Raw genomic sequence first — 26,650 nt, forward strand, 5'->3', positions numbered from 1 at the left:
CCAAAGTTAATAGTTTTGAGCAACTGAAAAAGGTAAACCCAGCTCAGTCAGTAGAATGCTTTATCAATATCGGCTAGCAATAGGGCAGCTGGGTGGCCTAGCATGGGGGCGGCCTTGATAGCATTATGAACTCTTCTGATGTTGTGTCTAGTAGCCCTCCGCAGCATGAAGCCCGACTGGTCAGGGTGAATCAGGTCGGTGATACACCCCCGAAGGCGATCTGCCAAAACTTTCCCTAGTAGTTTAGGTTCGAAATTTATCAGCGAGATGGGACGATATGAGGTTCTGTAATTCTCGAGACTGACTCCATTTTATATTGTGCCACCATTTTGTGTTGCCCTCTCATAGGCCTGTGAAGGTAGCCTGGCGAACAAAGTGGCCTGGCCTTCTTAGTCTATGTATACATTAACTAGGTTTCTTTCTGACTCTGGAATGAACTGTAAGAAACTGACCTCTTCACCTGAAACTTACCTTGCAAAGCCAATTTCCCTGATCGATCTTTGTCTGAGATTGCCAATCAATGTTCAGGACATCATTAACTTTTAGTTTCCTTGCACATGCCTTATCTTGTTCATCATCTGTTACGGTTTCTTTTTTTATGTTTTTTCATGAAATGAAATGAAATGAAATGAATGAAATGAAATTAAATTAAATGAAAAGTGAATTTATAAAGCGCAGTTGCTGCCCGTAGGCGTCCAAGCGCTACTTGAAGAAAGAAAGTGAGGGGAGGCCAGCATACTTCAAGAGATTAATCTTGCAGAGTAAAGAGGAAGGTCTTTAAGTGTTTAGGAAATAAAGAGAGATTGGAGTTGGATCTGAGGTTAGAGGGTAGGAGGTTCCACAGCTTTGCAACATTGTATGAAAACATCCTGCCACCTGCTCGCGTTCTCCTAATCCTTGGTACTGTTCCTAAAAAAGCCTGGCTAGAACGGAGGTGCTTTGTAGGATGGTAATGGGTCATAAGATTTTGGCAGATTGCCGGGCCTGTGCCCCAGAAGGCCTGATGGGCAATGCACAGTGCTTTAAAGGAGATTCTTTGACGGACCGGGAGCCAATGCAGTGTCCTCAGTCCAGGTTGCGCTGAAATTTTCCGAGGCAGTTGTAATACTGTGCGGGCGGCACAGTTTTGCACAGTCTGCAACTTACGGAGCGTGTATTCAGGAGCACCTAAGTATAGGGAGTTGCTGAAGTCGAGTCGAGACTGTATCAGACCCTGTAGAGCGACTTGCTTGGCCTCCATGGATAATAACGGGAGCACTTTCCTAAGCATCCTAAGTAGGCCAAAACAGGTTGCAGACAGCTTTGTAGCTTGGCTGTTAAATGTTAGAGCCTTGTCCAGCCATATACCCAAGCTTTTTATATTATCCTTGGGTACCGGCGGAGTGCCAAGGCAGGGGGGCCAAAGAGAGTCAAAAGATGTAGGGGCGGCAGGCCCCAGAAACATCAGCTCCGTTTTGTCGCCGTGAGTTTGAGGAAGGATCTCATCATCCACACTTTCACAGCCTCCAAGCAGTCCCTTATTCCTCCTTGCGAGGGGCCTCTGTTCTCCTGTGCCAGGGATACCACTAGCTGAGTATCGTCCGCGTAGGAAACTATCTTAATACCAAATGGGCGGACGATTTCAGCTAGTGGTCGCATATAGACATTAAACAATGCAGGGCTCAATGATGAGCCCTGCGGGACCCCACAGCTAAGAGGTTTACTGGTGGAGGCGATGTCTCCCTCAAAAACCCGAAAAGATCGGTTATTTAGGAAGGATCTAAACCAGCATAAAGCCTTGCCAGAGATTCCTATTTCAGAGAGATGGCAGAGAAGCACATCGTGATTGACTGTGTCAAAAGCTGCGCTTAGATCAAGGAGGATCACTGCCACTGACCCTCCCTGATCCATCATCCTCCTGGCTTCTTCGGTTACTGCCAACAAGGCAGTCTCTGTCCCATGTTTTGGTCGGAAGCCGGTTTGGGTGATGTCCAGCAGCTGATTTGACTCCAGAAAGGCCATAAGATGGATATTGATGTGCTTCTCCAAGATCTTACCTATCCAAGGGAGCAGGGAAATGGGGCGGTAATTACTAAGATCGCCGGGGTCCAAATTGTTTTTTTTTAACAAGGCACGAACCATTGCCCGCTTCCAATGTGCTGGAACTATGCCGGTAGTGAGAGAAGTGTTGAGAAGGTCCTTGATGGTGGGAAGGACCGTCTGGATGACCGAAACCATGGCCTTGGGAGGTGCAGGGTCACAGGGTGATCCAGATTTTACCTGCCGTGCTAATAACTCCACGGCGTCCTGTTCCAATAGAGGGAAGCATTCCAGATTAGCCGTGGGTTGGAAAGGAGATTTCGCATAGCAGGGCCATGTTTGAGAAACCAGATGAGAGCCAGTGGCAGAGAAGGAGGAGTATATTTGAAGAATTTTCTGATGAAAAAAAACTGCCAACTTGTTGCAATGCAATAATGTATTATCCGGTAGTGTGGGAGGCAGAGGAGGTTTGATGAGGCTCTTTACTACTTGAAAAATTTCCTTGGGTTTGGATTTTACCCGAAGGATTTGAGTGGAAAAATAAGTAGCTTGCGCGGAGTTTACCTCATTTTTATAGGCTCTAATTGCCTGTCTGTACAGCACTTTGTCACTTGAAAGAAAGTCAAGTCGCCAACGTCTCTCGAGTTTCCTGCAAACCCTCTTTTTTTCCCTAAGTTCCTCGGAGAACCAGGGAGCAGATTTTTTCAGGCGCTTTGCGGTGATTTTTTGAAGGGGGAGGACAGTCTCCAGAGAATGGGAGATCCATTCCTCATACTCCTGATTGGCTGCATTAAGATCCATATTAAGGGAAGGGCGTGAGCTGGCAAGGCTGTCGGACCAGGATTCTGCAGAGAGTTTTGACCAATTTCTAAAATTCTTCTCACAGTGAGTTGGCCGGGAGAGGTAAAGGTGGACCAGAGGAGAGGAACAAGTAGGTGATCTGTCCATGGCAGAGCAATAGGACGTCCCGCCTTAAGATCAGAGCAGTTACTGAACACTGGGTCTAACAAATGCCCCTTGGTGTGAGTTGCAGCATCAACCAGCTGCTCCAGTTGTAGAGCAGCTAGGTCGTTCACTAGCGATATGGTCCTGGGCGGCATCGAAATGAAAGTTAAGGTCGCCCAGCATAGTGTAGTTTGAAAATGTAGTGACATCTTCGGCTAAGATTGAGGACAAGACCTTGTGGAACTGCCTAGAGGGGCCTGGGGGTCTATAGACCAAGGTGCCTGAAAAGCAGATATTTGTGGAGAGATTAATACTGAAAGCAAGGCTTTCACAGTCGGGGATGATGCTAGCCATTCATTACATGGGTTATGCTTTCAATTATAGGTTTGTCCGGCTTTTGGAGATTGAATTTGGGACATTCCTAATGATTAACTTTTGGGTTGGGATACTGTACATGTAATCATGCAATGCCCTGCAGTGCCATCTAAATCAGATTAACCTTTGTGAACTATGTAATTATAATGTTTTGCCCATATCCTGTTAAAACCCCAAAGGCTACTCACCTGCTGACCCTCCAGATTTTCCATTTGTTTAGGAATGTAATTGGTACAACTCCCTTACATGCCTGGGGCAGGATAAAGAGTATATAAGACGCGATGTAGGACCATTCTAGGGACTACCTCATTCAGTTGCTACGGCTTCTGTGTGACGTAGTCACACTCATTGGAGTTTAATAAAAATGTTCTTTTATATTTCAGCTTCTGTGCCAAATTCTTTATTATTGGTTTGAATGGACTAAGTATCAGTGAGACCCCTGAGAAGGAGTTTATATTTCTTCAGATAGGAAGAAGGGTCTTCGGGGGGCGGGCCTGGTTTGAGAAAAAGCACGATCTCCGCGTGACGCCAGTCCCTAGGAAGCCTTGCCATGTCCAAAGCGTCTGCAATGGTCGCCAGCAGATGTGGTCCCAAGAGAGGCATATGGGATCTAAGAAATTCCATTGGGACCCGGGGCTCGACCCGGCTGGATCGCGCCGAGGGCGCCAGTTAATTCCTCCGGGGTCCGAGAGCTTACGAGGCGGAATATCCACAAGGAACTCCGCTATGAGCTACGCAGAGATCTGCTCCTTCCGGGCGTAGAGTGAAGTTAAGTGATTTGCAAATTCTTCGGCTACACCCGCCGGCGATGTATGTAAGGACCCGTCCAAGCCTTGGATAGTCGGCGTGACGGCCGGGGCACTGGTCGCCTGGCACAATCTGTGTAGCATTGTACTGGACTTATCCCCCCACTGATATGTCAGATGTTGCGAAGCCTCCCATATCTCTTTGGCTTCGCTAAGCAAATACTGGCGCAATTCCTGCTGGGCGAGGACTAAGTTGTGACGAATAATGGGGCAGGGATTGGCACTAAGTTGGGAAGCCAAGTCCGCCTGGCGCATTTCAAGGGCGTCAAGCTGTGCACGACGTGTATGTTTCTCCTGTGTGCGATAGCTAATTTCATGTCCACGGACGGTTGGCTTGAGCGCCTCCCAGAGGGTAATGTTCGAGGGAGCCAAGGGGCTGTTTTCTGCTAGATAAGTAGTAATCGCTGTATGGAGCATATCGCGATAGGCCGGATTGTGGAGGTGCCACGGGGACATTCTCCAGCGGAATGGAGGCCTGCGGGAGGACGTATGGAATTGCATTGTGACCGAAGAGTGATCGGACAGACCCCGGAGTCGATGCTGTACTTAAGAGAATCTGTGAAGAAAAACTCTGGGGCCGAAAAAATAATCCAGGCAGGACTGGGACCCATGGACCGTCGACAAGTACGTGTATTCACGCTCCGTAGGGTGGAATTTGCGCCATTTGTCTGCCCAGTCCATTGTTGATGTTAGGGTATACAGTTTGGTTGGACCCGATGATTGAGGGGCGTCACCAACCCGCTGGCGGTCCAGCAGCCCCATCGTATCGTTCCAGTCACCACCCAGCAGGGTCAACCCTGACAGAAGGGAGCCCCAGACCCCAAGTAACTTTTCGATAAAGATGGCTCCTAGTGGGGGAGGGGCATAAACGCTACCAATCGTAATCTGTTCACCACAGATCGTGCCCGTGACGAAGAGAAATCTACCTCCAGGGTCTGCCCTATGTGCTATGTATGTAAACTGAACTCTACGATGTACGAGTATCGCCACACCCCTAGAGCCTCTTGTGAACCCTGCGTGGTAAACGTGACAAAACCCAAAGCGAGCTAGGCACGAGGCCTTCGTACCCATCAAGTAAGTTTCTTGTAAAAGCAGGATGTCTGCCCAATACCTCTTCGCCTGTCGCAGGATGGCTCCCCGTTTCACCTTGTTCAGTAGCCCCCGTACATTCCATGATACCACCATGAGGTCCCCGAGGGAGCTGTCAGCACCAGGGGTCATGGGGGCTGCAATACCGGCTGAGTAGAGCTAGAAGAGCTGCTAAAAAGACACACCATCGCTTGCATAAATAAAAACCCAAAGAAACAAAAACCACCAACAACACATCCGCACGGAAATCCCCCCACCCGACACTACTAGAAACAAGGATCATCTGTCTCGGTGTAAAAAGCGGCGGACCCCCAATGGGGAGCCCCCAGAATTCACACCAAGGGATCCCCCCCCACCCCATGAACCTAGGAGAACAAGAACTGTACGACGTCCGCGGCCCGACAGCCCGTGGTCAAAACCCACGCCCGCCCTAAGAACGACATTACTAATATACATTTGCCCAATGTAGTGTCATTTGAATCGCCGCATGAGGTGGGAAGCAGTCCGGAGACTTCACGGCTGTCGCTCGGGGCTCGGTGACACTCTGTCTGACCCGGGCCCCCGACGCTTCTGAGACTTGTTGCGACATGGCCTCTGAGTGCGAGAGGAGTCTAAGCCTACGGCAGGTGGAGAGTCTGCTCGGAGCTGAGGGCGCTCGTCTGACCATGCGAAGACCCCCTCAGGTGTATCGAAGAAGTATGACTTAGAGTTATAAATTACTCGCATCCGAGCTGGATATAGCAGCATGTATTGAACATTCAGTTCCCTAAGTCTGCGCTTCGCGGCCATGAACGATTGGCGTTGTTGCTGGACCAGGCGTGTGTAGTCAGGAAATATTAAAATGGAGCGGGAGTCATGCATAAAGCAGTCTTTGTGCGTCCTGGCGAATCGCAGAATAGCATCCCAGTCAGCATAGTTCATGATCTTGGCGATGGCAGGCCTTGGGGCCGCACCAGGGGGGGCCTCTGCGTCAGGGCCCTATGTGCCCTCTCGACAGCGAAGGCGGAGGATAAGAGGTCTTTAGGCATGATGTCTTTGAGGCACATGGTGATAAAGTTTGTCATAGATGCCCCCTCACAGCCCTCGGCCAGGCCTACGAAGCGCAGGTTGTTCCTTCGTGCATGCCCCTCTGCATCCTCCACCCTAGAAGCTAGTTCCTGCGTGACTTCAGATAGCTTGTTTACTTTCTTTTGAAGGGAGGTCACTGAATCTTCCACTGTGGACACTCTTGTTTCGGCCTCAGTTATCTGGTCTACTGCTTTGCGAAGATCCTGTCGCAGAAAGGAGACTTCCGAACCCACCGCGCCATTCTTGGCGTCCAACATGTCCCGGGCACCGTTGATCGCCGCCAGGAGGTCAGCATTGTTGGGGGCCGAGCCGCTCACACCACCGCTAGTCGCACCACCAGGCGCTGTGGCGTACTGGTCTATGGTGCCCTGTTTGGGGCCGGCCCCACTCGGACCGCCCTTGCCCATGAGGATAATGGTCAATCTTAACAATAAGGGAGAGAAAGGGGGGCGATGGGCCTCACTCCCCGGGCAGGCGATCGTCTCACCAGGTGGACCTGCCCCCTGGTCCCGGGCACGGAGTGGGGGGGGAAGGATGCAACTCCGTGGCACTCACCGTCCGGGTCGCTTCCCGACCCCAGATGTTCAGTCAAAACCACTCAGTCCGCCCCATCCACAGGCCCAAGAGGCCACAAGAGCACCTTGACCCCTGGGATGAAGGCCGGGCGGCGTCGATGGGCCCGCAGCACTGCCCCTACAGCGCGTCCTGAGAAGGATGGCGGCCACCAGGCAGAGGAGGAGTGGCCGGGCCATGATCTGCACACCTCCCCGCACGGCTCCCCCACCGCGCAGCTCCTCAAGGTCACCAGGCACTGCTCACCAGGCACTCTCGTCACAGGCTTCAGGCAGCGATGGCCTGGTCCAGGGCAATCCCTCAGTGAAGGCACCGTTGCTCCCCGGGCACCGCACCAGCACAATGGTGGCCGCGAGGGAGAGGGGGGATGGGCCACCGATGAAACCCCACCCGGACGCAGCGCTCCTCCGCAATGCTGGCCACCGGGGGGGTACGGGGCCCAGGTCCCGCGATGTCCGGGTCTCGAGCGCCGAGCTGCGCCCCGCACTGCAGCGCCACACAGCAGTCCCCGTGGTGGTCGTCGCAGTGCGATCCGCAACAGCGCGCCGATCGAGGGCCTCAGGGCGTTCTCGGCGATGACTCCTCCAGCCCCCAAATCGGCGACAGCTGCGCACTCCCAAAGTGACACGGTGATCAGCGGATCAGAAGAGTCGTCACAGGGCAGGATTTAAAAGGATATGAGCAGGATTTCGGCATGGGTGGACAGAGTTTACTTAAGCTGCATCCACCATGATGGCTTGCCAAGCAGTGGTCTACATTTTTGACACGAAAATAGTCATGAAGAAACTGATTTCAGCACGTTGGGGGGCACTTGTATGGGCAATGCAACATTGCTTCCGACATAGAAAAACCAATGGGGAGCTGATTAATGCCACCTTCCGGCAAACAGAGGTACTGCCCAAACTTTTTTTGATCCAGTCTGACACTTGAGAAATAATCTATGCTGAGGAATCTGCGGTTAGATAAGAGTCTCTACCAGAAAAAGCATTACCAAAGGTAAGTAACATGTTCCCTAAATACAAGGACCTAGTGGTAGAAGAATATATCTAATCTCGATAATTTTGAGTTTCAAAAGTCTTTTATAGTGTTTATAATTTCCAGTTAAGGACACCTGGTTACAAGAGATGAGTGGCCAACATTATAAAAAGTTCCAAAACTGGCCTTTAACCAACGGTGCTGAATACATCTTCATAGCTGTTGATGCGACCACAACTCTAACCCCAGAGAAACAAGGGAGGTGAACTTCTAACAGTCATGTTTTTTTTAAAGATGTGATCACTAAGAGATTTGATTGTCCAGTCAGAATTCACAATAACAATAAATAAATCATTGTACAACTGTGTTATGATGAATACAGTGAAAGCCAGTTACCTCTCGTATTGGCTGTTGTACCGCTAGTTCATCAAACCAAGACTTGTACTTCAGCAACCCATCTACAGTGCTGCGGCCTGTGACCAGCTGTGGTCTCAACATCCGCCATGGTAGCCCCAACTTCAAGACAGACTCCAGTGCAGTTGCCCAGTCATTCAAGGTGATAGTATCTTAAGAAGTAAGAAGTAAGAAATCAACAATTTCAGTATTAGTGTTAGGAAGAAGTGCTCAAGGGAAAGCATGCATATTAGGAAAACATCAATTCAGTTATTCGTTTCTATCTATATTGTATCAGCTTACTGTGTTTTGCAGTAAACATTCCAGTACTTGACTGTACACTATTGAAAATGTTTAAGGGATATATCAGTAGTATCATAACACAAGTACAGTAATGCTTCATAACTGATTAAGGGTGTGATATACACACAAGGCAGATTGCAAATAATGGTTGCAAATTACACACCCATTTTTTTTTCCTGCTTGTCATTTTACGATGTGTCATTAACAATTTGTTGATTAACAAAACTTCATAATATCTAAATATAACAGTCCTGTGGTGTGGCCAAGATGGGAAGCGGGTAGGACATGCTTTGCTTCGTCTCTCCGCTCCTGGGCGCCCAATGTTGCCGCAAAGTGCCCTCTGACCCCTTCTACAGCTTTGAGACGCAGGACGATTATACCTCCAGCCCCGCTGTAGCTTTGTAGCGGTGTGCAATGTGGCTGGGGGCCGGAGTGAGCGATTAATCTCCAGGCGGCGAGCCGCAATGTGGCATTGTAAAATGGCGGCCAGACCTGGCTAGTATCTCGACGGTGCATGTGGAGAGCTGGGGGCATCGTAGGTGCCAGGTCTCCAATCCGGACTTCCTCGATAGCACCACATCGGTGAGAGGCGGCGTCCGAAGCGTCTCCCTGCAGACATCGGCGCAGAGGCTTCGGAGACAGGAGCTGGAGGCCGGTTACAGGAAGGAGGCCCGGAAAGCCGTGTGGGGACCGCACCTCCTGTGGGCCAAGCAGAGTACGAGAGGCGACGGCCCATCAGTGGCAAAGACGAGGTGCGGCCAGAGCATCGGCTGGCTTGCTCCTCTCACAGCGATATCACTTGGGACGGGGCTGGGCTGCAGGCTGTAGACAACAGGGCCTCGGCGCCAGGGGCCAGTGAGACAGTGGAGGGCTCCGGGCGTATTTGGGTGGCCGCTATGTGGTAAGAGTGGCAGAGAAGCAGTGGAGGGAGGCCGAGCAAGGCGCAAGGGGGCAACGGCCAGACTTATCAGCTGGCGCCCACATGTAACCGCATCACGCTCTAGGGGACTGCTCCGGGGGCCTATCGATCACCAGCGTGGCCCGGGCGGCATTGCCACCAGCCCTTGCAGCACATCACCACTAGACCGCGCCAGCGGGCACGCCAGGCCAAAGTGCGACTGTAGTCACAGTGGCACAGGACCTAGCAGCAGGGAGCAAGGGTAGGCGACTAAACTGACGGCGAGGTGAGCCTAGTGGCGAACGATCACATATAAGGGCCCTCGGCCAGGGCAACCGACTGTTGCCCGTTATGCCTGGTGGCGTGGTTGTTGGAGGAGGGGTGCACTGGGGCCGCCCCACAGCGGTGGAACAGCAGTGAGGCAGCGGAAGGAGGCCGAACGTGGCACAAGAGGGCATCGGCCAGACTCATAGGCTGGCGCTCACACGTAGATGCGGCACGCTCTTTGGGGACTGCTCCGGTGGCCAGGGGGCCTACCGATCACCCACGTGGCCCAGGCAGCAGTGCCACCAGACCTTGCGGCACCCCACCAGTGGTCAGTGCCAGCGGACGTGCCGTGCCGGAGTGCGTCCAGAGTTTAGGCGGCGCAGGGCCTGGCGGCAGGGAGCAAGGATAGGTGAAGTGGAAGGCGCAATTGCACATAAGGGGCATCGGACAGGGAAAACGACTGGTGCCCCATCTGCCTGGTGGAGTGGTTGTCGGCGGAGGGGAGTGCGATAAGGGCAGATGCCATCACTATAGCTGCGGGAGGGACATGACAGCAATCGGCGCAGGTCAGGCGAGGCAGCGCTAGGAACCCGCCACTCTTGAAGCACCCGAGGTAGCCCGCACCAATCCCTGCAGGAGGTCAGCCGGGGGCCACGTCCGCAAGGGACTCAGAAACGGGGAGGCTCACAGGACTCCGAGCATCTGACATGGGCCTCAGGAAGCAACATCTTGGCCTCATAGTGGCCTCAAGCCGCACAGACAGAAGGCAGCGAGGCCTGGCATGAGGAGGACGGTCGAGGCCCACTCCCGCAAGGAAATCTGGCCTAACCGGAGGGTCGGTGGAGTTGGGGCTTGTCTGGGGACTGTCCACCGGAGAACGTGAGAGGGTCTGACACTGGGGCCCTGCGACTGCGCGTGATTCCACCCCGGAAGCAGGCAGCGGGCATCCCTCACGGAGGAAACCAAGGCTTGCTCTTACTGCAGACGAGGTGTGGTGGTTTTTGGCAGGGGGCGCCCAAATCAGAGCAGAGGGACAGCAACAGAGGCCATCGCCGGGAGGCAGTGGGCTGTTGGGACCCCGGAGATCCGGTTCATTTAGAAAAGGGGGCACGGGCGGGCCCTTGGGGGCAGCCCACCATAGCACAGTCCACGCTTAACCTCACCATTGTGAGCTCTGCCCCTCAGCCGCCCAGCAGCTTGGATTCTAAGAGACTCTGTCCACATTGGCTCATAGGACATACGCTCACCCGCCGCTGACCCTCTGAAGAAGTGGAAAGGGGTGGAGAGCCCTCACTCGGGACGCCATCGAGCATGGAGCGGTGAATCTTAGGTGACTGATGACAACGTGGCTGCGCGCCCCACACCGGCGTCCTAGAAACGAGAAGCAGGCTTTTATAGGGACCGGGGGGCCCTCACCTGGGGACCCGCCTTGTCCGCCGTCAACATTACGGTGCAGCGAACCAAGAAAGACGGAACATTAAAAGATATGCTCACTAAACCCAAGCCAACGGGCTCTGATGCAGAGGGGGCGGAGGGACTGATTTCCCATGCTGTGCTAGAGACATTATTCAATACTCTAGGGGACGATTTTCAAACCCTAAAAAGCAAAGTAGTGGGGAAATGAGAGAGATCCGACGGGAGGTGGACACCTTAGGAGACCGTGTGGCTGCGATCGAAGACCAAGAGCAAACAAAGGAGGAGGAGTTGACACAACTCCAGCAAGAGGTGATCCGCTTGAGGGAGCAGCAAATCAACCTCCAGGCCCATACAGAGGATCTCAAAAACCGCTCTCGGCGGAATAACATATGGGTGCGGGGAGTCCCGTCGGACGCAGAAGGAAGGGACATGGTCCAATACCTGCCAGCCCTGTTCCGAGAGATACTCGGGGAATCAGCAGTCCTGGAGATCCGCATTGATAGAGCCCACAGAGTTGGTCTGCGAAGGAGGGCCCCGGCACCACCACCAGATATCCTCTCTTTCTTGCCGGACTACCCCCTGAAGGAGCGCATTCTCCAGGAGGCCAGGGCGAAACAACCCATCCACTACCAGGGCCACAACATAGCGCTATATCAAGACTTGGCAGCCATCACCCTACAGAAAAGGTGAGACTTTCGAGAAGTGACCTCCCTCCTACGAGACAAAGGAGTGGCATATTCCTGGGAGCACCCATTTCGCATAATATTTAAATGGGAAGGCAGGTTTCACCAGATCCGATCGCTGCAAGAGGCCCGTAAGCTACTGGGCGTGCCGCCTCCCAGCCCCGACGATAATCTCTACACTATTCAACGTCTACCCTGAGAGCGATGGCAGAGAGTTGGTGGGAGATGTCTCTCAGGAGCTTGCCGAGGACCAGACCCCAAAGCCATGGTGCAAGAAAGAAAGGCAGCATTGGAGTTGGTGCTCAAGGATACGGCATCTAATGATAGCTCCTGAGTGGAGCGGGGACTGGTACCATATGAAGTGCAGTGGGGGGCGGGGGTTCGGGAGATTTCTTCCTTCAAGCCACGGGATGTCCCTGTTCACTTTTTTTTCCAGAGACACAAGATCATGCCCAGCGGACTCTGGACAATGGGGGGGGGGGAATGGGGAAGTTCAGTTGGGGTTAGGGAGGGGGAGGGGAACTGGTGTGCTAACCGGGAGTCCACGCAAGAGTAGGCGGCATAGGCGTCTGGCTGAGGGCGCAGGGAGGGGAGGCACAGTTTTACAGCAAGGACTGGCCCGTGGGCAGATACAGCTTAGAACGACCTCTTTTACTCTATGACACACTCAGAGATACACATTATAACCCTTAATGTACGTGGCCTGAATAGCCCTAGCAAAAGGAAATCCATTTTGTCCTATTTCGAGAACTCAGGGGCGGATGTATGTCTCCTACAGGAGACATATCTTCTGTCTAAGGATTGGCCCAGATAGCGGTCCAGAGCATTTTCTCAACAGTTTTTCTACTCCACCCAGGACAAAAGGGTAGGGGAGGCCATATTGGTGGCTAAACGCTTCGCCGGGAAAGTGGGCGATAAAGTAGCGGACATCAGAGGCTGGCTTTTAGCATACAAGCTGTGGGTGGGGGTTTCACCCCTCGTAGTTGGATCTCTTTATGTACCCAACACTGGACAGGAGAAGTTCCTCAAAGGGGCCCTGTCTGATGTCCTGGGGGCTCAGGAGAGGTGATTACTCGTAGGAGGTGACCTGAACTTAGTCATGGATACGTCAGCGGACAGGTCTAGTCACAGGTATGCCCAGACAGGAGCAATCTCTGTGGAGGACGCCAGTGGGCTCATAAAGATATGGAGGGCAGCTCATCCCCACAACTCGCAATTTTCCTACTACTCCCATGCACATCACAAGTATGCCCGTATAGATTGTTTGCTGGGTACGGCGGAGGTGGACGCATTGGTGAAGGATGTTAGCATAACGCCGGCGGCCTTATCTGACCACGATGCGGTATAAGCGACCTTGTGGGTGCCTCAGCCACGTAGGACGGGGGGGTTGGAGGTTGAGAGAGGGCATGTTACACAGACCAGCTGTGCAGAAACAGATCCTCAAATGCATCACAGATTACCTCGACACGAATGACTCTCCATATGTTTCTAGGTTCACCCTATGGGGGGCTCTTAAAGCTGTAGTACGGGGAGAACTGATTGTGATTTCCTCCACCGAGAACAGGGAGTGTAGGGCTAAACGCGAACAGCTCACTGCCCAAGTTTTGGAATTAGAGAGGGTCCACAGCAAGACAGGGGCACCAAGGGTCTGGCGTCAACTGAAAGCGGAGCGGGCCCAGTTGGCGGGTCTCGACCTCGACGGGCCGAGTATGCGGCGCTCAAGCTTAAGCACTCCTATTACATAGGAGGCATAAGACAGGGCGCATGCTTGTGAACAAACTGTGAGCCCGCACCTTACACTCCAAGGTACACTCGCTCAAGTCGACTGCGGGGACCATAGTCGAAAACGATGAGGAGATCGCTCAGGTCTTTCAATCATTTTATGCAGAGCTATATCGCAGGGAGACCTCTTCTCCCACCCAAGTCGACGCCTATCTCGAGGGGTCCCACATAACCTTCCTAGCCCCAATCCACGCCGACATGTTAGATGCGCCCATCTGTATAGAGGAGGTCATAGGAGCGATCTCGCGTCTTAAGCCTGTGATGTCACCAGGACCGGACGGTTTCTCAGCCGGGTTTTATAAAACATTCTGCATGGTGCTGGCCCCGGTATTGACAAAACTTTTTAATTCCTTCAAGGGTCCAGGGATGATTCCCTCGGACATGCTAGTGGCTTCCATAGTCGTACTGCCGAAACCGGGAAAAGATAAGTCCCTGTGCGGATCCTACCATCCGTGTCGCTGCTCAATGTGGACCTAAAGCTGTTCACGGGCATACTGGCAGCTAGGCTGGGGCCCCTTATGCCGGGCATCATAGAACCCGACCAGTCCGGTTTTATTAAAAACTGGCAAAGCAGCGACAATACCAAACGCCTCTTTCACCTCATTGACAAGGCTCACCGCACTGATATGGATGCCCTCCTGTTATCGGTGTATGCCGAGAAGGCATTCGACTGGGTGGACTGGGACTTTTTAGATAACACCTTGGTCCGTTTTGGGCTAGGGTAGAGGTTTCGGGCCTGGGTGGCGAGTTGCTATAACAAGCCTATGGCGACTATAAGGGTAAATGGGGTTACAACCAGACCATTCGAGATACAAAGAGGAACCCGGCAGGGGTGTCCGATGTCGCCCCCTCTTTTTGCCCCCTATGTTGAGCCGCTCGCTCAGAAGATCAGAGAGAACCCCGACATACTGGGCATTCCGTTTGGGGGTGAAAGACATACAATAAGTCTCTATGCGGATGACATTATCGCCTCCCTTGAAACACCAGCGCGATCGGTCTCGGCGTTTTTAAGGGAGCTAGAGGCCTTCGGCCAGGTCTCAGGGTTCCAGGTTAACGTCAGGAAGTCAGTGATCCTATGGCTGAGCCGAACAGGCCATTCACTCGCCTCAGGCGTGAACACATATGCGGGTATACAGGTAAAGCCGTCTGTCCCCTATTTGGGCATTGAATTGGCCCCGTCGGTGTCCCAAACAGTTACGCTCAATTATACCATACTAGCCTCTCAAATCGCTCAGGACCTACACCAGTGGAAGCATTACCAGTTATCCTTCGTGGGAAGAGTGGTAGCAATCAAGATGTCCATCCTGCCTAAGGCACTATACCTCTTTCAGACAATCCCGATTTGGCCTCCACCCGGCACTCTCCAGAAACTGCAACAAGTAATCCAGCACTTTGTATGGGCGGGAGGTAGGCCTCGGCTGCGGAAAGAACTGGGCTACTTATGGCCGGATGAGGGGGGTTTGGTGATACCAAAATGTCCTAGAATATTGCACAGCTTCGATATCTAGTGGAGTGGAGAAGCTCTGAATCCGAAAAGCGATGGCTGTCCCAAGACAAGGCACTGGCCAAACTATCACTTTGGAAGGACCCATTTCTTAAGCGTGATGACAGACCTCCCAATCTTAGGGGCTCCCCCATCACGTACTCCTTGCTTAAGGTCTGGGACGGGGTCACTCTCAAAAAAGGGTTGTCTTCTTTCCCTTCGCCAATGACTCCCATTCTCGACAATAAGGACTTTTCCCTGGGGGCTGACGAAACGGCGCTTCCGAGGTGGAGGGAGGCGGAATGCAAGGCAGCAGGGCACTTTTCCGATCTGGAGGGGATCCTTTCTTTCCATGACATATGTGCAGAATATGGCCTTCCAGAGACCGAACGGTTTCACAATCTGCAACTAAGGCATTGGTTACTCCATACAGAGGTGCTACCAAAGGTCTCTAGGAAGTTGACGAAATTTGAAAAATGGCTCTACATGAAGAACACGGATAAGAAAATGATCTCCGACCTATATGAGACGCTAAGCCCTTAAATCCAGCGAGAACCCACGGCTGGGCAGAGGAGATGGGCGGGGGAGTTAGGGAGAGACCTCACGGCAAAGGAGTGGACGGATATCTACTACCGTGCTAACCACACCGCACGTAACACAGCTAGCAGAGAGACAGCAATTAAGGTTGCTATTTACTGGTACTTGACCCCAGTCCGTCTTCATAGAGGGAACCCTGATCGCAGTCCAGCTTGTTGGCGTGGGTGCGGAGCGGAAGGCACGCTAGTTCACTTATTGTGGGAATGCACAGAATTGGCAAGCTATTGGTCAAAGATCCTGGATGATGTGGATCGCCAATTTGACACGCAAAGTCCAAGATTCCCGGCCTATGTGGTCTTGGGCCTGCCTAACCCGCTGACGTAGCCACTAAGGTCCCGAAAAGGGAAACAAATGGGGCTAGCACTGGGGGCGGCTCTCCAAAACATCTTATCGCATTGGGGAACACGGGTGAAGCTGACATATTTAGGGTGGCTACACAGGCTCTGGTACACTCTTGGTATGGAATGCATACAGGCCTCACTCACCAACTCCATGGCGAGTTTTAATGAAATCTGTCAACCGCTGCTCTCACTTTTGTCAACTGAGATTAACGAAATCACATGCCCCAGATACCTGTGCCTTTTTCGCCTCAAGGGCTCTGCATCACCAGCCTAGCAAAGTTGCAATACAGGTATGCTTACGTCGCTATTAGTAGATAGATCAGCCGTTCCCAAGCACACCAGTTCGAGGGAGGGAGGGAGGGGAGGGGGTTTGTTCTTTTAGGCATCTTGTTCACCGGCATTGCCGCCTACAAGTTGGCGTGAGATTCCAGACCGCATAGAGACATTACGGACATTTTAGTAAGCCCAATCGGAGCCACGCTAGGGGCGCCCATTCATGGCATGTCAAGGAAGACCATGTGTTGTAAAAGGCTCCGTATAGCGAACATCATGGTGCAATTTTCTGGAATTGTATGTTATTTTATTGCTGAATGCCAATAAAAACAAAATTAAACCTAAATATACAGTCCTACTAAATTCGAAGGAATCATATAACACTAAGTAATCGTGTGCCACTTTGGAATATGCCAGTCAGAGGGATCAAAAATGACCTCTTCATGAATTAATAATTAACTAGTCAGTTTGCTTTTTGCAACCCCCTGTGATTAGCCATGGACACAGGATTGGTGGCCTGCAAGGGACCGCAGACCTCCTTCCTTGCAATTTGCATTCCCAAATGGGAAAAAATGTTACATTTTTCTTTAAAGCAGCCTATGTCCCCATGTAAAAGCATTTCCAACTCACAACACTCTGAAGCAAGAAACAGGGTTTGAGACCATAAAAGGGCTGTGGACCCCAGTAGCTGAGTTATTAAATAAATATGGATGCTATTACATACACAGCGATCCACTGCAAATCAATCAATTGGTCTGCTGCATTTTTGAGCATCAAAAAAATCTGTATCAAGAGTAAGGTATCCTCCCAACAGAGGTTGCCAAACATCTGATATAGACCTCTCTATTACCTGGAGTACAGGTCAAAGCGGACTCTGGCTCTAACCAAATGGCCCTTCAAATAATAGTATTGTGAATTAAATGTTATGGCTGCATTTAGAGTTACTTGATTATGGAAAATCATCCAGTTTCTGGAGGAAGTGTAAATTCAGGAAAGAGTCCAGGACTGAAACGTGATGTGCGATAGGGATTCTCATCGGGAATTGGCACTTCTTCTAGGAAGTGGAGGAGACAACTTTGCCCAAGCTCTACAATGTACAGACTAGATCTACTTGTAGTTTGGCCTTGCTCACAGTGTTATCCAATGTAGCATTTTCGCCCCTACTTAAATAGTCTCTAGAACATTCTTTTACTGCCACTGACTTTAATGTGCCCTTTAGTTTACCTTTATTCTGTTATACCAAGTCTAAAATCCTACTGGATATTGATCCTGCTATTCTCAGTTTTGGCACTATTGTTTAACGTTGATGTTAACAGAAAGATCTTGGTTACCTCCTTAGTTCTTTCCAAGCTGGATTATTGTAACTGTCTCTATCTCAACATGCCTGAGAAGCGGCTACAAAAGCTGCAGATGATCCAGAATGCTGCTGCAAGGTTGCTGTGAGGTATCCCTAAATTTCATTCAGTAGGAAAGCATATTCAAAATCTTCATTGGCTTCAGGTCAGAAGCTGTAACAAATTCAAAGTTGTATGTATTACATATAAAGCGCTCCATGGCACCGGCCCTCAGTTGAGGCGGTCACTGAAATGGGATTCCCCCAATAGATGCCTCGGCTCGGAAGGGGTGAAATTGATGCTTCTCCCAGGTTTTGGAAAGCCAACTTGGGTGGTAGAATTTTCACAGTGGGGGGCACGAAACTCTGGAACAGCCTCCCAAGCTCCATTAGAACTCTTCCATCTCTGATGACCTTTAGGAAGGCACTTTAAACTTGGCTGTTCTGTAAATAGGGTTATGTCGTTTACTCAGGACTGCTAGTAACAAGACACCAGTTGGTATTCGTGCACTTTAAAAATCACAATAACATAACATTAAATCATTTTTTATTTAATTAGGTTGTATGAGACTATATCAAGGTCAATAATGTCGACCTACAAAAATATTGCATCCACTTTATCACGCACTACTACCTTGCAGGGCAAGTATATATTTACTATTCGTGGCTTAACAGGCACTTAACAAGGCTTACCATGTGATGAAGTGGTTAGGTCAATGGAGTGACTGCAACGTTTTTGTCATGCAATATATCGGATGCAAGGCGGACGTCCTGTAATGTTCTCATACATTAAGGACCTAATTTGCCTAGATACTATGCAGTGCTTAATTTGTAAAATATTAAGTGCCAGGGCTCTGACCAGGAGGCCACTACAGCTTGCACCACACATCACCCTTATCATCGCTGCCAAAACAACTACTAATCATCTCTCTCGCATGAAAATGTGACAGTTCAGATAGTTCCAGGTCCCCAAAGCTAAAGAAATGGCTGGGAAAGAAGGTGTTAGTAATTTTATAATGTATATTGTTTTCCTAAATAACTGTGATACTTCTCATCTCTAAATTACACGAGCAGCGCCACCTTGTGGCAGACTGCCCTAAGTGTGGTGTTGACAATTAGGTGCCGGTGCAGAGCACAGGAAACCAATTAAGTGCCGGTGCTCAGCACCGGAAAGCTCCAGCTCAAATTAAGCACTGATTACTATGTTAGTTATCTCTTGATCTGTTAAGTATCCTGTATGTGGTTTCTTGCACCCCTATAATCAGTTGAACTGTTAACCCTTAAGTCGAGCCCCACTATTAAACAGTGAGCCGAGGGTGCCTTGGAGGGCCATTGCATTATCTCTCTCTATGAAGAGCTGAGTTGATGCTCTAATACGCATGTCAAACTCATAAACCCTCTGCTCCTTTGCCCACTCTACAAGGGCAGTGATTTCCTCACACTCACAAACAGCCATAGAGTCACCGTGGTGGTCTTCGAATTTTGTGCTTGGAGTGGCACCGAGATATCTGAGCATGTCACACTCTAGACTTTCTTCTTTAACCAAGTGAGCAGTGACAGGATTAGACAAGGAAGGGCCCACTCTCAGAGCAACATTTTTCAGGAATAAAACAGTTTTAGTTTTACCAGTGTAAACCCCAGACGCCACGCTTAGACTACAGTGAGAAACACTATGGAGACTACAACACTAGACAGTGCTCATTTTGAGTCTCAACGATGCGGCTGAAAATCCCATGAGAGACCTCTGCACTCATAGGACACGAGGCCTATTAAGTGAAGCTGCGTGTGTTGCTCACTCAAAAGGAGTCATTTACATTTTCACAAGGACGGTGGTGAAAATACAGCGGTGTGAGTCCAAAGTTTATCTTACAGCTTAAATAATCAATTCTTTCTACCCACCCCTTCTTATATAATAAATACCAACAATCTAGAACGTTGCTCGGTGTGATGACGTCTGCTTAGGTTTTGAGATCTATTTTGTCAACATCCACCAGATGGCCCTTTTAAGGAACTAAACCCACTCACCAGGCCACTTAACCACTATTCATTTAAATCATGGATTAGTTTAACCCCCTGTGGCCTGAATTCAAGTAGACAATCCTAATTTCACATCAGCAGCATTCATGAGGGATCTCCGGTAGTGAGAAGGCTTCAGAAATGTGATCTCACTGCAGTGTTAGGAGAAGTGGAGCATTTACAGTGGATTGTTTCAATTAGTAATGTTATGATAGGAATGTAAAAGTAGTTCTTAGCAACCTCCGTGCTTCAAGATGTTCGGCCTTACCTGTCTGGTCCTTGTCATACCGCATGAACTCTCTGATGAGGTCCGACTTATGCCCAGACAGCTGCTCCCTCAGGGCTCTCAAAGCCGACTCTTCCACTCGGCTGACTCTGGAACAGAATATTGACAAAGTCCATAGTCTGACTTTTGCATAGAGCATGCGCGCGCACAGAAACCCAGCATACGCGCACACTTTGAAATAAATCTCACATTAATGCCCGCATGCAGACAGGCAGACGGACATCCATGCGCAGACAGGTCTACCTAACTACAGATGTTTACCCACACAGAACATTACACGACAGGTACCCATGCAAACAGACCACGAGACACGCACTCACCAATGTAAACAGATCAGCACACATTTGCTGATGATTGCTTGTGCACTATTCTCTGTGCTCTAATGCTGCCTCAAGGCACTACTGACAACACGAGAGCTAAAAAAAACTCCTTGTATATTTACCCTAGACTAATGGGCACCTTTGGTGCTGATATTGGTAATGGTGTCTATATAGTATGTCATATAGTATGAGACAAGCCAGCAGTTGCTCAGAATAAGCTAGTCAGAATAGTTTTTTTCCAAAAGGTACCAGGAATGCATTTTTCCAAATGTTTGGCACTTCACCCAGTAACAAAGACAGGTAAAAAAAGGCATTGATATGTGGAATGACTGAAATAACTGCTTTAGACAGAATATAGGGAGGACAAGCGTGAAGAGGGGAACGATTTAACTTTTTGGATGATATGATCAGATTAAGCTAGAGTAATCTTCTTAAAGGACTCAATGAGCAGGCATTCCTTATCCTGCAGAGGGTCAGAATTTGACCCCAAAGAAGGGCAGTCCACAGACCCATTAAAGTTAGAGCAGATTTTTCCTACTTTCTCATGAAAAATTGCAGATAATTCTTCAGCCAAGAGCTGAGAAGGTGGAATAGCTTGTTTGTTAGCCTTTGGCTGCAAGAATGTTTTAACAATTTAAAAAACGTTCTGGGAGCGTTCTCGGAGGCAGTTATTTGGCAAAAAAACTATTTTGGCTTTCTTAATGTGTTTACGAAACTGCTTGAGCGCAGTGTTATATGCCCGCTTTTCCTCACTGTCACAAGTAAACCTCCATTTCCTTTCAAGTTGTTTACATCCTAGTTTTTCTGTCTGAGGACAAGATGAGAACCAAGATGCCGAGGACACAGTTCTCTTTCTAGTACAGGTTTTCAATGGTGCCAGTTTATCAAAACCTTGTAACAAGGCAGAATTGAGAGGCTAGTAGTAAGGCGCTTGCTTTTTTACCTGAAACCCATTGCAGGATAGTCTTCTGACTCTCTCTGGTAAATTCATGGAGCAGGACAAATAGGATCTGCTAATTCCCCATAAGTATGTGTTGCATGTGCACATGAATTCATGGGTACATGTGAGGTGGGATATCCTGGATACAGTGCCTGCAAGCACGCTAAGGTTGTAGGGTGTTCCATGTGTCCCCATGCTGTCCCCTTGGAATCGATCCATCCGAAGATGAATGCAAAGCCAGTGCACGGTCGGGCTTGCAAAACAAATTTCAAGGAAGGACCTTATGAGCTGTGACTGAAACTAAGAATCATTTCCAGGAGGTCAAGCTGAGACCCTTGGCATTCCAGTGAGCTCTCAGCAATGCTTGGTTTCTGCATTTTCTAGGACAGTGGACATTTACAAGGGTTGCCTGACTTCCTGTGAGTCATGCTGGCCTCTGAGAATCGGCCAAAGAGTCTCTGAATGCAGATATCAATTACGTCAGCAAATGATCTGCCTTCATCCATAACTGTCAAATTTGACTTTAATCCTGGCTATGCAAAGCCACAAGTTTTTTCTTTCACAAACATCTTGTAATTCTTGAGATTACTACCAATAGTTTTTAAAAGTTCTGAAATATTTTTTTTTTAGTTTTGCTCCCCTTTTTGAGTTGTTTAAATAATCTGAGATTGTAACATCTATCAAGTTTCATATACATGAGGTATACAAACAGTTTTAAATGCATCTCATGAGAAAGCGGCATATCTATTTTCAGTGCCAGCTAGCACTCACTAGAAAATATTTCCAATGTGTGGCAGAATACAACCCAATACTACACACTTGGGAAATGTAGGTAGAGATGGCTGAGCCACTGTAAGCTCGCGCTAGATACCTGGCTCTGGCCCAACTCAGGGACCTCTTGAACAGAGCCCTCAAGTCCAGTGGTTAATTTGTAAAAAAATAAGTGCCGGGCTCTCGTCAGAAGGCAGCCTGCACCAGCCTATTTCTCCTGTTAGTGCCGCCTAAAACAGAAGCAACTACTAATCATGAAAGTGGGGAGAGGATGTGGCGCAGCGGGCAGAGCTGCTGACTTCGGAGCTGGGTAACCAAGTTCCAGTCTTGGCGACGGCTCAACATCCTGTGATTCAGGGCAAATCACTTAATCTCCCAATGACTACCATAAATGAATGTGTCCTTAACTGGTGCTCATGAAAAGCACTGGTGTTGTTGATGATTAAGTGCCGGTGCTGAGGACCGGAAACCACCGGCTTAAATTAAGCACTGTTCGAGTCTAAAACAAGTCCAGCTTTATGTAATTTCTACCAGCCAACCAAGCTATTATCCCATGAGTCAAGAAGTAGACAAAGCATTGCCCTTTGATGTAAAAGGTAGAGAAAGTGATACCTAATGCACTGCACAGTGTGAAACCAGAAATCCTGGGAGCAATCCCACTTCCCATTATTTACCACATTGCGTGATGCTAGGGAAACATTTGATGTCACTGAGTCTCCTTTTTCTCCATTATAACATATGAGGTCACCTTCAATTATGCGAGTTCAGGATCGCGCTGTACAAAAACCTCTTGATTAATTGAATAGACTATATTGTTGATCGATTTATAATACGAGTTTAGTCCACTTACATGGTATGCATGACAACTGACCTGCCTCATAGTTCACTAAAGGCATTGTCTTCAGGACAGGGTGGGCATGTTGAAAAACAACAACTTTTTTTAGATAGCTCTCAATGCAAGGATATCATCTAATGTCCTAGACTGAACCGCTTCTACATGTTAAAGAAATGCGCTTTTTTATGTCTGTTGTATGATTTCCATGCCAAACGTTTTTATGGTTCAGCTCATGCACAACCTCTTAGAGCCAAGACAGACCTCGGTTCGGATCTCCTTGTTTGATCCTCCCACCTCTGCCTATGGGAGGCCAATAAGCGGGATCTATGCGATTCGCCAGTTTATAATAAAACAACGCTTACTTTCACACAGTATGGAAAGAAGAGCAGCTAAATATGTGTGGATGACTTTAAACAAATTTTAGGCAACAGGAGTATGAGCAGATAATGGAGCAGGAACATGGACAATCCAACGTGCAGAGCACCACAACACACTGGTGGGAAAAATGGTTTGAGACTGAAGGAAATGAAATGAAGCATCCACATCAGAGGCATGGCTACTATTGGTGCAGTGGCACCAGGCGCCCGCAGGGCCCATTGACTCCTGATAGATATTACATTTACTATCCCAACAGCAGGCAAAAGGTCTATTTTCCGTGCTTGCAGCCAGGCCCATGGCATCCTTGCTATGCTACTAATCCATTCACACAGGCAAATTTAATGAGGACAAAGGCTCTTCAACTAATAGCAGATTGGTTACTAGTAAGAAACCCGTCATGGTTGTGATCCATTTATCCCAGCTCACCATCTTGTCAATCCGTTGAAGGGAACCTTACAATGACCTATGAGTCCTGGTTCACGAACTACAATGGTCTACACAAACCAAAAAAGTCATGCTTTATCATTTTAATATCAATGTAATTAATGCTTGCCTCCCCTGAATCTTCTCAATCAATCAAAAGATTTTTATTTAGGCACAGAGGCCATGAAAGCAAAAAAAACAGATAAAACAGTCACAAAACCATTAAAAACATATAAAAAGAGATGAGACAGGCCATCATTCTGCAACAATTACAATCCGTAAAAATAAACACGGCCCTTCACTTGTTGTTAACATTAAACAATAGGTCACATTCAGTCCTCAAACACGGGGACTCCTTACTTCATAGCAGGAGAACTCATCCCATACCACTTATAGTTTGTACTTTAAAAACAATTAAAAATAGGTGTACATATACAACATACCGTAGTATCAGTTCCAATCAAAAAACAGTAGCGTCTGTCGATAACTGAATCCCCACCAGGCTCGTTGGCGGTTATGGCGCACATGTTTTGCCCTGTTCTCCCTATTCCCATTCAATACCAGGTAAGTGCAAAGACTAACACTTTGGTAGTGTCAAACCTTAGCATCCTGAGATTCCCTTACTCCCTTACTCCCAGGTTCTGGCACACTGGTATTATCCAATTTCTCCTATAGTACTTATATATTGGGCAAAAAACAATGAACAAGCTCGGGGTGCCACTTCTTCTAGGGTTCAGGTTCCAAGTGGACAGCTCATCAGATCTACCTAGTTTTTCTTAAACTTTTTATCAACCCCCAACTGGGCTCATCAGCTGATTTTATTGTAGCATGCATGACACCTTTGTTACTAAAATCATTATATATTCATTTGTAGCACTTTACTTTTGCTGGATACATCAAGGCTCATACATGGTTTATAGAATAAATTTACTGTTCAGCATGCAGTTTCTTAAGGTATTATATTTAAAAAGGCTAAAGCGCAGGGACATGCTCATTTTCTCAATGCACTTAACTTAACCACATGTTGCAATATTTTACATTCCAGGTTTACTGTTCGGACAGTGTTAGACCTGGCACCATTGGCGTGGGTCTCCCTTCCATTTTTCGCTGTTGTCTCCTCTTTTTTTGCTGGTAATAGATGCTCTGGGCGCTGTGCCACTGCCATTCAGTGCCACAGCGCGAATGCTCCCTGTGTAAATATGACATGTGAATTGGTATATCCATGATTGGCTTATTTGGTTTACCTGTTAGTCCCTAGTAGTGTGGCCGGTGTGTGCCCAGGGCTGGTAAACCAAATGCTGCTGGTGGGCCTGTAGCGTTGGTTTGCGCCACCCACAGAAGCAGCTTGTAAAGTGTGTCTCAGACCTACCACAGCAGAGTCTGCGTGCAGTCCAGAACTGCCATCTTGGCTGTGAAGTGCAACCACTTCCCAGTCCCTGAACCTTCCCTTGGCATCATGTAAGCCACCCCTCTGGTAGGGTGCATTGTATGTGTAAGGTAGGACATGCCCTGGTGTGTGTAGCATGTCCTGGTAGTGAATTACACCCAATTTCGTTTTTCACTACTGTAAGGCTACCTGTTCTCCATAGGCCAGAATGGGAGGTTTGACTATTACATTCTATAGTCCTAACTGACCCAAAGAACATGGTAGAAAAACGAATTTAGTATGCCTGATATTTTCTTACCTAAGCCTTCCAGTGTGCTCTGCTGTTATGTGTATTGGCTGTCTGGTTTTGGAGGGACAGGGCAGGCTGAGTCAGACCTGGGTTGAATACAGAGATATGGAGTATGGGGAGGGGTAGCTCCTTGACCTGAATAGGGCTGTGCCTGGCAAGGTGAATGCTGGCTCCACCTCCCACTGTGCGTCTGATGGCAGACCCCCTCTTTCTGAAAGGAAGGATGCAGCCTGGTAAACAAAGTGGTCCAGGGCTGGGCAGAACTGGTTCTGGCTGGGTTCAGTGACTTGTAGCTTCTGAGAACAAAGACTTTTGGGGTATAAATATCTGTGCTGAAACCCCTACAATTTGTATTGCTCCTGGACAACAAGAAGAACCTCTGTCCGTGTAACTGAAGGAATCTGCAGGAGAGGACTGTCCTTGTACTTGTGTGCTGTTTCTTGGACTGGCCTGCAGTGGTTACTACTGGACTTGGAAGAGGAGGAAAAGGACTTTGAAGGAACTTTTATTTTTACTACAGCAATCACCCAAGGGCTAGAAGAGAGCTAGCCTCCTGCTGGAGTCTCAGGCACATCAGACTCCACCACCAGCCTCCTGTTTCCTCCCAGCGAGGAGTTCTATCTGCAGGTGAGGCTCCTGTGAGTTCCAGGGCCTCTAGTTCTACTGTGGAGAAGAGAGTGCTGAAAATCGTCGCTAACGCCCGTTAGAGAGCCGCCGCAGCTGAAGAGCGTAAGGAAAATCATTGCGCTGCTTCCGCCTAGTGCTCGCTACCGGAGATCATCGCATCACACGTTTGCGGGCTGCCAAATGCTCGCTAACCCGAAGGTTATCGCATGTTTGCGGGCCTCCAAGTGCTCGCAAACCAAAGATCATCGCATCGAGTTCATCGCTTCATGACATCGCAGCGCGGACGCCGAGCTTTCGCCATTTTCATCGCATCGCATCAGGATCGTTGCTCCCTCGCGGGGCGGCATTTCTTTTCATCGCAACAAGATCGCACACGCAACAGGCTCGGCGCATCATCCTCCCTTCGCGGCAAGGATTTCAACGCATCGCCGGCTTAGCGTGGAGAAGTTTGTCGCTTTGTCCTGCACACAGATCAGCGCATCATCCTCCCTTGCGGCAAGAATTCAACGCATCACTGGTCACGCGTGAGGAAAATCATCGCTACAACTCCTTAGCAATATTTTGGTTGCTTTGCTACAGAATCCAGGTACTTTGTGAGTAAAAGGGTCGCAGAGACCACTGCCTTGAACTGAACTCCTCTTTGCACACTTTGAACTATTTTTACAGCATTTTAAGAGTAAACCTATTTCCCTAGTATTGTGGATTTTTACTGTTATTGGTCTTTTGTTAAGTCTATATATAAAGATACTTATTTATTTA

At 49.1% G+C, this 26,650-nt stretch overlaps 1 protein-coding gene across 1 annotated transcript in view; it reads right to left on the bottom strand.

Annotated features, from left to right (window-relative positions):
* The window catches only part of PPEF2 (protein phosphatase with EF-hand domain 2), a 356,454-nt gene that overhangs the window by 39,293 nt on the left and 290,511 nt on the right, over positions 1–26,650 (bottom strand). Inside the window, exons 16-17 of the mRNA XM_085643039.1 lie at positions 19,904–20,010; positions 8,247–8,416 (exon numbers count right to left, since the gene is read on the bottom strand). Coding sequence (XP_085499165.1) covers positions 8,247–8,416; positions 19,904–20,010 — 277 coding nt within the window. The remainder of the gene's footprint in view (positions 1–8,246; positions 8,417–19,903; positions 20,011–26,650) is intronic.

The sequence above is a fragment of the Triturus cristatus genome, chromosome 2_2 (genome assembly GCF_964204655.1).
Source record: "Triturus cristatus chromosome 2_2, aTriCri1.1, whole genome shotgun sequence".
NCBI classification, from domain to species: domain Eukaryota; kingdom Metazoa; phylum Chordata; class Amphibia; order Caudata; family Salamandridae; genus Triturus; species Triturus cristatus.